A 13,262-nucleotide genomic window follows, 5' to 3' on the forward strand; every position below is an offset into this window, starting at 1 on the left:
AACTACAGTTTAACACAGACGATGTGAATAACAAACCTGAAAAACTTAAAAAATTAAGACAAAGGAAAAAGAGGAGTGAGCAAAAACTCTAATTATAAGAATTAATACTGTAGTTTCTGTAATCACAGAATCCTATTTAGCTCTGAGCTTCCTGGTAACCAGAGCAAAAAAAAAAAAGACATCTTGATTATATATCCCTTGCAAAAAAAGAAATGAAATACTAACTTCTCTAAAGAGAAAGTTTTCCTAGGTAGGGAGCTTTTCGCTCAGTGGAGCTCTGCTTCTACCTGTTTTAGACATGTGGCATTTATAATTTATTTAGAAAACGTGTTCTAGGGCATAAAAAAAGAAGAAAAAGTGGGGGAAAAAATTGGCCTGGTTCAATTCTTTCACTTTTACAAACAAAAAGACAAAAGCCAACAAATTTAATAACTTACCTATAGTTGTGTAGCTATTAAGCAGCTTCATGATCTTACCTAAACCTAACTTTACTTTTAATACTAAGAATAGCTCTGTGTCAGCCATGAAGACCAAAAAACAAAATATAAAATAAAGCAGTAAACTAATAAAGAAAGCCTACTAGTTCAACTTGGTATTCATATATTCCCCCCACATGCAGCTTTACACACGTAGGGGATGATCCAACAGGACATTTCCAGCCTTCTGAACTACCAAAGACACAGAGGATTATAAGGTCACAGATGTTAGCTCTGCAGCAAACTGCCCTACCCAGCTGTAAAGTCAGCCAACCTGCAGAAGTCAAATTTTCTCCAGCACACAGGTCCAAACAGTCACTTACAAAGGAAGGAGGAATGGCACTGGACGAGTTCTTACTGCAGCAGAGATCTTTACTTCTCAATCAGCAAACTTTTAGAGAAAAACACACTAAAACTGAGCTATAAATATAATGTAAAGAAATCTGTCCTGAGCGCGCAGACGCATGCTGCATGTTTATCCATGTGTACAGACTCTGAGTTTACTGCTTTACTGAAAAATCCCACTCAGGCTTCCATTTCACCCTTCATTTCAAAGCTGAATGTAGCTTTTATCACACTTGTTGACCACAAAACTGAGTAGATGCAATTAACACAAAACTTGAAGGCCAAAAAATGCCTACATAGATGAAATGTGTATAATTTTCAATTCCGTGATGAAATTACAGAATTACAGAGACGTACTATTTGCCAAAAAGTCAAATTCATGATCCAATTTCAAAATTCCAATCTAGAAAGAATTATAAAAATCTTTTAATTTGCTGTTTATTATTTTAAATAGAGAAAATTTGTTTTAACCTTTTTTCTCATAGTTTGGAATATGAGGTTTCCAAAGGAAGCTACTGGCGCTTACAGGGTTAATAACAGTAAGGCTGGTCACTACTGTAAAAAATGCCTTTCTCCTAAAAGTAGTTTTCCTTCTCCATATAAAAGCAGCTGACATATTTATTAAATAATTTCAGATTATAAAGGAAATCAACGTCAGCAATTATTAGAAATAACCAATAATGAAGCAAAAAGTGAATGCATACCTATAAAATCTAAATAGTAAAGTGATACCTGGAGTTATTTACATGGCTGCACAATACTTCTCCATAAAGTTCATTATTTAACATTTCTCTCTAAAAAAGTAATCCCCCTATATGCACATATATCGCTTTACATAATGACATTTTGGTAAAGAGCAAAATCATGTTCAAATGGTAAACATACCAACAAACAAGACAACTTTCAAATGGTAATTTTTCAAATACCAATTTTCAAATAATACATACTTTGACTACACCAACAAACAAGAAAAAATTGAGAGACAAGATCAACCTCAGGGGCTGACTTGGGAAAAACAACTATGAATTGAGAGCCTCGTCAAAATCCCTCTACCAGATATCACTATCCCAAGTTAGAATCTTTCTTAAAAATTTAATCACTTGCTACTGTACATAATAAATGTTCATTTTTTTACAACCCTCTATGTATTTTTCTGTATCATCAAGAGCTTGCCTTTAGATGATGAGGATAAACATTTAATTGCCAAGCAGTCTGTTATTATTTTCTTTACTGAGCTACTTACTGATTTACTCTACTAAAATTAGTATTTGTTGCAATTATAATCACAGGAAGTCTAAAGGGTAATTCAAAAACAAAATTCACCTTTGTTACAGATTTTGCTTTCAGGCCTCCATTCTCCAAAGACCCAAGGTCCAGTTTGCCATCATCCTTACTTCCTATAGATTTTAGTCCTTGCAAAAGAATATCTTGTAAATTTTGATAAAGAGGTTTCTCGTCATAGTCCAGTAATTTCACTGTTTCCATGTATTTAGCAATTTCATCTAAAAAAATAACACAATTATTCTGTAATTTTTAATCATGAATACGACATATTTATTATCCCTTACTTCTAAGAAAATAATTTGTGGTTATAGTAAAATTAGGATAAAAATGCGTATCCTGTTAAGTAATGTTTTTTCAATCACTTCTTCAATGAAAAGTATGCTTTTGAACTCAGAAATTGTCAGAAAATAGTCTAAATAAAAAATATATTTTGAGATACGATGTAAAAAACATTTGTGAAATTGTGAGACAATAAAAGACATACTTAAAATTTAAACATGCACAGAAATAACTGCTGTAGTTTTAAAACTATCAAAAATACAAAAGGACCTAGAATATAGATTATGAACTAAAATGTGCTTAAGTACAATGAATAGCATAGACAATGTTTTTTGTTTGTTTCTTTGTGTAAACAGGAAATAAAACATACCAAAAGCAGGTTGAAGAAGGAAACAAGGTCTGGCTTTCCCATAAAAGAAAAAAGCGTCTTCTGAATGATAAAAGGCTTACTGTACACTGGGGCAGAACCATGTCCATAAAAAGGAATCTTACTAGTCAAGATCCAGACTTCTCAACATTAAAGACCCGTCTTCAGGGTACTGAGTCACACATGTCTATCCCCAGCCTAGCCCCTTCCCCTGAACTGCAGACTTGTATATATGTGCAACTGTCATCTCAAATCCCAACAAATGTACATCTAAACCTCTGACTGCCCCTAGCACCTGCGGCCTGTGGTTTCCGTCTGGGTTTCCGAGAAGTTCCCACCCTCCCACCCCTCAGACCATGACTCTTCTTCCCATGCCCATGCCCACACCCACGCCCAATCGATCAAGAGACCCTCCCAGTGCTACACACACATGCACATTCACTCAGTCAAATATGTATTAGGCATCCAGTATGTGCCAAGCAAAATTCTAGACACTTGAGATACATGGGTTAAAAAACCCTCCTTTCAACTTTCCTAATTGATCAAGGGAATCTATAGAAAACCTAAAGCAACATCACCCAGCCTGGTAAACTGGAAATTTCCCTTCTGAGAGGAAAATGGCAAGGATGTCCACTTTCACCACTTCTGTTCAGCACAAAAGCCATGTATGCTTTAGCAGTACAGCAAGGCAAGAAAAGAAATAAAAGGCACAGAGTTGAATGAAAGATATAAAACAGCTTATTCACAAACATGATAACGCATGTAGAATATCATAAGGAATCTATTTAAGAAAAGTACTAGGCCCCGCCAGGCGTGGCTCAGCGGTTGAGCGTCGACCTAGGATCCAGGCGATCAGGGTTCTATTCCCGGTCAGGGCACATGCCCAGTTGCGGGCTTGATCAATGACCCTCTCATCATTGATGTTTCTATCTCTCTCTCCCCCTCTCCTTTCCTCTCTCTGAAATCAATAAAGATATATTTTTTTAAAAAAGAAAGAAAACTACTAGAATAGGTAAACATGACAAGGTCACAGAAGCAAGGTAAGTATATAAAAATATATTTCTGTATACTAACAACAAGCAATTGGAAAATATTTTATATATACATCCCATAATATAGCATCAAAAGCATCAAATACAATGAAAGATGGGTAAGATTTTTTGCAGAGGAAACTATAAAACACAGTTGGAAGAAACCAAAACTAAATCAAATGCAGGATATACCATATTAGTGGCCTGGCAGCCTCAATGCTATAATGATGTCAAAGCTCCCTAATCAGTCCAAAGGCAATGCAATTGCACCCAAAGTTCCAGCAAACTGGAGATAGAGGGGATGTGTGAGAAAGTGACAAGGTGATTCTTAAATGTACATAGGTGGGCAAAAGACCAAGAACAGCAAAATAGCAAGGTCAATTTAAAGAGCAGTGCTGGAAGACTTAAACCACCAGATGCCAAGACTTAAGACAAAGCTACAATAATTAAGACAGTATAGCCCAAGAATAGACAGAATAAGGAAAGAGAAGAGTCTGGAAACAGAACCACAAGTCTACACTTGACTTAAGACAAAGGTAGCACAGAGGGCAAGAATGGTCTTACCAAGAAGCGCTGCTGGGTAACTGGATATAAATAGGGGGTTGGGAAAAAATATGACTCCTCCTTATATGATACACAATAATTATTTGCAGATAAGCTATACATCTATATGTGTAATTGGCAATCTACAGTTGCCAAAAATTGGAAACAACCCAACAGTAGAATATATAAATAACAGTATATAAATATAACGGAATACTATATAGAAATGAGAACGAACAAACTATTGTTAAATGTGCAAATATGGGGTTCTGAGGATCTGAAGTACAGCATGGTGTCTATAGTTAATAATACAGTGTTGTACACATAAAAGTTGCTAAGAGTAGATGGTAAGCATTCTCACCATAAGAAAAGTTAACTATGTGAAGTAACGGATGTGTCAATTACCTTGATTTTGGTAATCATTCTACAATGTGTATGTGTATCAAATGATCATGTTGTACACTTTAAATACATACAATTATATTGTCAATTATTCTTCAATGAAATTAAAAATAAATAAAAACATCCAAAACACCAATGCAACAATGTGAATGAACTTCGCAGACACAATAATGAATGAAAGATAAGGACTCTAACATAGAACTAGAATGTCAATTTCATAAGGGCAGGGGCTTTTATCCATTTTGTTCACACAATGATTCCATTTCCATATAATTCAAAAACACAATTTTGCTGTTGGAAGTTAGGCTAGTGATTTATTAGGCCAGAGAAACAGGCTGGGACCGGGGGGATTCTGAGAAACCTATAATGTCCCATTTCTTGATGTGGTTGGTAGGTTGCAACTTTAAACAGCTTAAGGTCAGGGTAGACCTCCCTGAAAAAAGAGACCAACTAGGTAAAGGTTTGAAAGACTTCTAACTACATCCACACTGACTGCTTCTCACTACCTCCACTGCTACCTCCACTGCTTGGATTACTGCAGTAGCCTCCTAACCTGCTCCTGTTTGTACCCTGCCTTGCTCCCTGAGCAATCTATCTTCAAGAGAAGCTAGAGAGATGTCCCTTACAGACAGACAGTTCATGGCACTTTTCTACTCCAAACCTTACATACACTCTTCTCAAAGTAAAAACCAAAGCCCTTATGGTGGCTTAAAAGGAAGCACTCCTAAACACACCAGGCACTTGCTGTTCCTTCTGCCTAGATCTCCCCTCCCCAGACTTCCATAAAGCTCAATCCCCATCTCCTTCCTACAGCTGCTCAAATGGTACCTCCCCAGTGAGGCCATCCTGCCACCCCATTTCAAACCCTAACCCTCCTCCCCACTCTACTCCCTAATTCTATTCCATGCTTTCTTTTTTTTCCCATAGTACTAACCACACAATACACTGTAAAATTCACTCATCTATTTACTGTGTATCTCTTCCAACTAAAGCACTAGCTTCACGCAGACAGGAATTTTTATGTTTTGTTCACTGGTGTATCCCTGGTGCCTAGAATGGTCCCTGGCACACAATAAAGCTTCAATTTAAAAAAACAGCCACATGAATAAATGAAATTTGGTTCCCTTCCTGAAAGCAATGAACAACTGAATGAAGCCCCTTCTGAAGAGGAAAGTGCTTTTTGATTAGAGCAGGTCCCAGTATAATGACCACACCTAACTCTTACATTAAGGAACATTCCACAGACATCGTGACTTTGTTTTCTCTCAGAAGACAAAAGTCCCTATGAATAGGTAAGAAGTCTTTTCCTACCTGGTTTGTTCTTCTCAGGAAAACATTTGTCCATCAACCCTGCAATATTTTCTCTGTATCTGTTAAAAATTAAAGAATGAGTCACTGTTTGAAGCTTGATGCCATAGAAAGGTATTAATATTTAATAGCAGTAAATAGCACATTAAGCAGCACTGTGCTACATCCTAAATATGCTTACAGACATTCTTCTAAAATAAATTGAACAAAAGACCAAGAAATCTTGTTTAACAAGTACTTTCTTATTTCTACATTAGTATCAGTTAAAGCTACAGATCCAGTAACGAAATTCTCACTGGAAAACATGTGCCTTACGGTGATTCCCCAAAATAACTGGTAAATCTCCTTTACCTAATTTTGGAATCTCTAACATAGTTAGGATCTTTCAAATTATCCTCCCAAGGAAGATGGCCACTGAGCCACTGGATCATGCAGTAACCAAGTATTTCCAAGTCACCACGTCTTGATGGGGCTGTGAACACAAAAGAAGCAGATTAAGCACTCTGAAGTAGTGTTTAAGGTGCAATTTCAAGTATATATAAAGCAGTAAGGTAAAACAGTCAACTCTACAGCCTTGCTTCTCATCATAAAATTTTGACTGCATTTAATAAAAGTACTGAATATTGGATAGTATAAAAGAAATAATTTACCTCCGACCAATAATTTACTTTAAAACCCAAATTGGCAAACTCCAGAGTTTCAAACTGAGACTATTAATCTAGGAAATAAAATATAAAATAATGACACATTTAATATTGCCCTTGGAAAACCTGAAAGTATTAAAAAGGCTATGAGCTATTAAGAGGCCCAGAGAACTAGGGATTTTAGCTCCCCCACAGTGTTGGGCACAGAAAAAAGAAATGACTGCTGAAGAAACAGACCAGCTTAACAGGTGACAAAATACAAGTTTACCTGTTATAAAGTTGTAGCTGCATGAGAAACTTAAGATTTTTAGGGGGGAAACCAACCAACATTCTGATTAGGTTAAATGCAACCAAAAAGAAATCCTCACTGCAGCTGACTGAACCCCCTTCACTGCTAAAACCTTGGCGTCTCAGAAGCTAGGGGGACACAGGAGAGACCAAGGTACCTGTTATACAACTATGGGAGCCTGGCCTCCCCCTTTCCCCATCCCACCTTGCCTCTTCAATCTTCTCTACTTTGTTATTTATGCAGAACTAAGTACTGTGTAGGAATTTGGAAGAAAGGTTAGCTGTGTATTTATTTCTTGTTCAGCTGCCGCCAACGTACCCACGCCATTGTGCGCGTCAATGCTGGTGAATTCAATGGTGCCATCGTGACATCTTTTGGGGTCTTCCTTGTATTCTTTATGAATTCCTTCTGGGCAGTATCGATAAGCAAGGCCATAATCCACCAGGTACACCTATAAATTTCCAAGCACCAAGAAAAATTAAAGCCAGAATGGCTGCACATAGACTCCTTCAAAGGCCAGAAACTAAAAACTGCCACTTAATGGTGATTTCACTACAAAACCATACGACAGCACCCCAGACAAGTTAGGTCCTATATGCAAACAACAGCAAAGACTTAATTCTGAAAGATTCTTCATTTAAAGGAAAATATTAGATAACCATGTAGCTACAGTCCAGATAGTATCACCTGGTCTCTTCAACTTGAGCATGGGTTATAAACCTCATACTTCTCCTAACAGTCTGAAAAAACTGAGCACTAAGTAAACCATCAGTACTTGTTGCGATACAACTGCCACACTCGAGTATAATCCCGCTAACTTAGGTGGCATATGATACATTAGTTGTCTTCATTCCTCTGCTCTTCACTTGTAAAATAATCAAGTATCAACTCACTTCATAGAAGTATTCCAGAATATAAAAATGATTTAAAGAACTTTCAGATGAGGCTCTTACCTACATTTAAATATTATATATTAAAGTCAAGTCTTCAAAATTAAAACTAAATTTTAATGTTATATACACACATATCTGTGGGCATGCACACGTGGGCCTGATTAGCATACAAATCTAATAAGCCTGGGGTTCTTCTATGCCTTAGTCTCATATTACATTCCTAATACTGGGAACTGCCTCACAAATGTATGCAGCTGGTCACAAGAGGGAACTGAAATAAAACTATGGGGATGGATCTAGCACATACACCTAATACCAGAAAAATAACCCCATCCAAAGCGCATGCCCAAAGAATAACAGAGCTGCAAGAGTACGTCCACAGAAACAAAGCAGCATTTTCAGTCGACTGCAATAAACTGAAACAGGCTGTACTATTACTTATTATATTGCATAAGTCCAGTCTACTTCAATTAATGGAATCCTTATTGTTCAGGTTCTTAGCTGTGTTTTGTTTTTAATCTAAAACAAGATGGCTGGACACTCTGCGACAGCCTTTGAGATTGCTCCATCAGCATGCTTTAGTACAGCCACTTTCTCCTGTATATGCACATGGATCTCTACGGCCACCATAACAAAGACGGGGGAGAAGCAAATATACGAGTGACAGAAAAGAAAGAGGAGCTACAGAAAAAAAAGGAAAAACTGAGCAAGAAGAAGTTAAAGACAGGTCTGAGGAAAGAGAAATGAATGAGGAATACTGACATAAACATTTAAAATGCTTTGACAACCTTTTCTCATACAAGATCAGGTAAGAAGTGAGAACACAGAGAATGGAGTAAGTACAGTGGCCCAACAACGAAATGTCAACTAAACCTTACTAACCAAAATCATAGAAACAACTACGAGAAAAATGTATAGATCCCTTGACTCCAACTAAACTAACTCAAATAAAGGTAAAATAACATTAGCTTTCCTCCTTTCCCTAAAAAGTAAAAACTACAAAGGGAATGTAATGAACTAAAAAAAAAAGCAAATTTAAATTTCAAACACTAAGGGCATACAAATTTAAGACAGCTAAGATATTTCTATAAACCAACTGATTTGAATAATCAACATGTTAAAGACCAAATTTTCCAAGTAACAGAACACTTACATTTGATGGATTTCTTGAACAAAGGAAATGAAAAAATGACAAAGCAGACAGGCAAACATAATTCATTGGTGCACTATATAATTTTAAGCTTCCACCCCCAAATAGCTATTTGAAATTCATTTTGTATCACAAGCACTTCTTCTGAATATTATTTAGGGCAAAATAGCCAACTTGATAAAGTGCCAACAAATGGCATCAAAAATGTAGAATGTTAACTAGAGAAAAGTGTCAAGAAAAAATATTATTATTACCATATCTACTTCAGAAAGTAAAACTTCTGCATGAGTTCGAAAGTTCAAAGCAACCATATCTGCTTTCAAACAACAGGTTTTAAATAGTAGAAATTAAAGTTATAAAACTACCTGGTCAGGATTCTTGCAGCTCAGAAGAAGATTTGAGGCCTTGATATCTCCATGCACATACTCGTGCTCGTGAATATATTCCAGGATATCAAGCTAAAAGCATCACATAGAATAAATTAGTGCAGTACCCAACACCAACCAGCAGAGGACTGAGCTTCAACATAATAGTTTTACTGGGTTAAAAACAAGAAACATGTAGCTCACATACAATTCTTAAACTTAGCTGCAAGACAGTTTTCCGAGAAAACCTTTTGGCATTTGCTTCATATATTTTCTGAAGGTCACTCCCGAAGCGATCCATTATCATAAATCTGTAACTGAAGACAAACAAGAAAAGTCAAAAAACAAAATACAACTCTGGAAAACTGACTTTGCAATGAGTACTCTCCTGTCAAAGTAGATTTTCAAGGCAATTTTTAGGAAGAAAGAAGAAAGGAAAGACAAACATTTGCAACAGTTTCTTCTAACTAGAATTCTCAAGAGCTACAGAGCTTTCCTGTCCTTGTACCCTGAGGCCTCTTCTTGGTCTCATCTAGTTAGAAGAGACCACAAGCAATGTAAGGTAACACCCACAGAAAGATCCAACAAATTCATTCAGAGTAAAGACAAAACAATCTGAGGAAGAATGATATCTGTGGTTTTTTTCTCGAAGTTAATGTATGCTTCTGGATATTAGCTTCCTTCCTGTCACTGCTTTTTTCTATTTTTAAGGCACATTTTAGCAATATTACTACCATTCTGTTTAAATCAAAACTGTCAAGAGATGCTGTAACAATAGCTAATTCAATAAAATTGCTAAAATGTTTCAAAAGGACTGCATATTAAATACTTAACAGACAAGATTTGGGAAAGAAGAAATACTCTGAAGAAATGTGAAGATACTTGGTTTTGCCACAAACCAACTATGTCACCTTACTCAAGTCACATTACTTCTTTGGATCCCAAATTCCACAGGGCCTCATGCTTTCAAAGGTCTTTCCTGGAATTCAAACTCTAAGACTCAATAACCATGTTCTATTTTCTGTGTGCACTGAAAAGTATCAATAGGTTGCAGTAACACAGATCATTTTTTGCTCTGAGGATCACTTTTGTCTCTATTAAGTTTTCCAGATCTGACTTGTTTAAAATACTCAATAAATCACTAAAAACCAAGACCAAGATACTAAAAATATATCAAGATATCTTCCGACAGGGGAAAGGTGAACAACCGTCATAATAACCGCAGCTAGCATTTACTGAGGCCTTGGCATGAGCACAGACCATGCTAAGCACTTCAGATGCACTGGAGCACCCGCCTCACTCGCATCACCGGTACGAGGTGGATGCTCCTGTGAGCCCCACTGTACAGCAGAGGAAAACAATCTGTCCTCCAGCAAGTGGCGGAGCCATGCTTTTTACCACTACACTAAATATAGGGAAATAAGCATCAGCAGGACACAAACATCCCACTTACATGCTATAGGCTTCTAAAGTAAAAATACAGTATGATACGTTCAATCAGGAAGGGAGAGCTAACATTAAAGACAGCAAGCCAAAAAATAAATTCCAAATTCTACCTATTTTTGTACTAGAAGAGAATCAGAGATCTTGTGTGAACATCTTTAATAAATAACTAATGTCTACGGAGGTAAAGTGATTCGCCTGAAGTCAAACAATTAGCCAGTGGCAATGTATTCACTCATTTAAGAGTTTCCAGTACCGCGACCTCTAAGGTAATAAAGAGGAAACAACAGTTTTGACTGCCTGGTTTCCCTTGTACAGCAGGTTTTCAAAGACTGAGGGATTACCAAGGACACGCGTAAATGTTTGTTTTTTACAAATAAGTGATGTATAAAATTATTATAAAATAATATATGGGTAACAAAAACATAACCTCTGTTAACAGTCTGAAAAGGGGATGAACCACAATTGCTTACCCGGAAACTTGGATAAACAACACAAATAATGGGAAAATACAAATCAGTATAAATAACTTAATGATAGCAGATAACAACTTTTTATGATCCTGATACTGTTCTAAGCACTATACACACACACACACACGTATATGTGTGTGTATATATACGTATATATGTGTGTGCATGTGTATATATTAATTCAAATCAGTTACAGGGAAAAGTAAGGATTTCTGGCACACACAAAAAGGACTTATATATCTTTACCAAAGATAAAGAACCAAAATGGTTGTTTTTAAAAGCGTCAACCTAAAAAGTAAATCAATATCTTAGGGGTCATTAATGCTCCATTTTAGAAGACACTTCCAGCAACTTCATGTCACAGAAGGAACAGGCTGGGAGGTAAGTAACCACTGGTAAATGCTGCGTTAAGAAGTAAACCCGAGTGTGTGGTTCCAGGGCCCTGCACTCCACAGCATCCTCTACTCCATACAGGGGTAGTTCTCCCCTGCAGCCTCCCTCAGTTACCTTAGTGTCAACCTTCAACCCCCACCACCTCCCCAGACCCTGATCACTTCACAGGGGCCACACGCACACAAGCCCTATCTAAATGGCTCTCTGCTCTATCACACAATAAGTAATAAGACTGTATAAGGTGCTATTACGGTATGGGTAACTGTAAGAAAAAGCACCATTCCCTTGCCCAGCTGGCTTGGCTCAATGGTTGAGCATCACCCTATGATACAGGAGATTGCAGTTTGATCTCTGGCAGAGGGCGTGCAGGAGGCAGCCGATCAATGACTCTCCCATCATTGATGTTTCTCTCTCTCTATCCCTCTCCCTTCCTCTCTCCGAAATCAATAAAAATGTATTTTAAAAAAAGAAATAAAGAAAAAGCACCATTCCCAAACCAAAAGAAGGAAGTAAGGAAGTAAGGAAGAGAGAGAGGCATGGAGGGAAGGAAATGATGATGATGATTGCAACTAACATTCCCTGAGCACATACTATGTGTCAGAAAAATACCCTTTACTAATTACATGTTCCAGTTTCATCTTCACAATAACTCCATAAAGAAACAGTAACTAACCCAGAACCACACTTGATGGAGTCAAATGTAATCTAGTTCAGTGATGTTTAGGTTTTACTGTAATATACTTTATTGTTGTTTAAAAAAAGTAGTTTATACTAAAATTCTGGGAGGGGAATAATTTTTTATTCTAAAATGCTCTAGCCTCAGCCACACTCCCCTTCCAATTATCTCTACAAAATGTAGTCTTTAACAGTGCACTGTTTCTTAGGAATACAATGCTGTACACTAGGAGTGCAATCAGATGTATCTGCTTTCTAGCGAATTACCTCTAAGGGTTTTGCTGCCCGCGTCCCCTCACAGGCTCCAATTCACCATGCACACTACATGAAACAAGTCTCAAGTGCCCTTTCACCACCTTGTCACTGGCCCTTGTTCAAGAGCTTCTTTCTCACTGTCTACTACACACAAAAGACAAACTGCTCTTCCCTCTGGGCTCACTATCTCTGCTCAGTCTCCTCCTCCAAGCTTTCCTCCATCTCGTTCACCTGCACACTCTCTCCTTGGTTGAAGAAGGATGGCTACCAGCCACACAGCAGCTGGAAGCCTATCCTGACCCCTGCTTGGGGTTACTCTCCCACTTGAGAGGCTATCCCTCCTCTTCACTGATTTTCTAACCAGTAGTTCTTAACATTTAAGGGACAAAAGAGCCCTCTAGAGTAAAAGCCAACATATATTTTACATATAATCTAGGAGCTTTACATTCAACCCCCTTTATTAAGTGCACAGCTGTTACTTTATCCCACAGATGAAAAAACTGAAGAAAGGAGTAACTTACCCAGTCACTTTAAAGAGCCAAAAACAGATTTAAAACCAGGTAGTCTGGCTCTTAACTTACTTAGTCAATCCTTGATCTACACTATTTCTCCAGAAAATTTCATAAAAATACAGAATCTTGTTCCAG

The 13,262-nt window shown here is 37.3% G+C and overlaps 1 protein-coding gene across 1 annotated transcript in view; it reads right to left on the reverse strand.

Annotated features, from left to right (window-relative positions):
- The window catches only part of VRK1 (VRK serine/threonine kinase 1), a 69,566-nt gene that overhangs the window by 14,920 nt on the left and 41,384 nt on the right, over nucleotides 1-13,262 (reverse strand). Inside the window, exons 6-11 of the mRNA XM_016201020.2 lie at nucleotides 9,585-9,693; nucleotides 9,377-9,469; nucleotides 7,287-7,419; nucleotides 6,387-6,507; nucleotides 6,039-6,097; nucleotides 2,145-2,323 (exon numbers count right to left, since the gene is read on the reverse strand). Of these exons, the coding sequence (XP_016056506.1) occupies nucleotides 2,145-2,323; nucleotides 6,039-6,097; nucleotides 6,387-6,507; nucleotides 7,287-7,419; nucleotides 9,377-9,469; nucleotides 9,585-9,693 (694 nt within the window). The remainder of the gene's footprint in view (nucleotides 1-2,144; nucleotides 2,324-6,038; nucleotides 6,098-6,386; nucleotides 6,508-7,286; nucleotides 7,420-9,376; nucleotides 9,470-9,584; nucleotides 9,694-13,262) is intronic.

The sequence above is a fragment of the Miniopterus natalensis genome, chromosome 1, assembly GCF_054644295.1.
Source record: "Miniopterus natalensis isolate mMinNat1 chromosome 1, mMinNat1.hap1, whole genome shotgun sequence".
NCBI classification, from domain to species: domain Eukaryota; kingdom Metazoa; phylum Chordata; class Mammalia; order Chiroptera; family Miniopteridae; genus Miniopterus; species Miniopterus natalensis.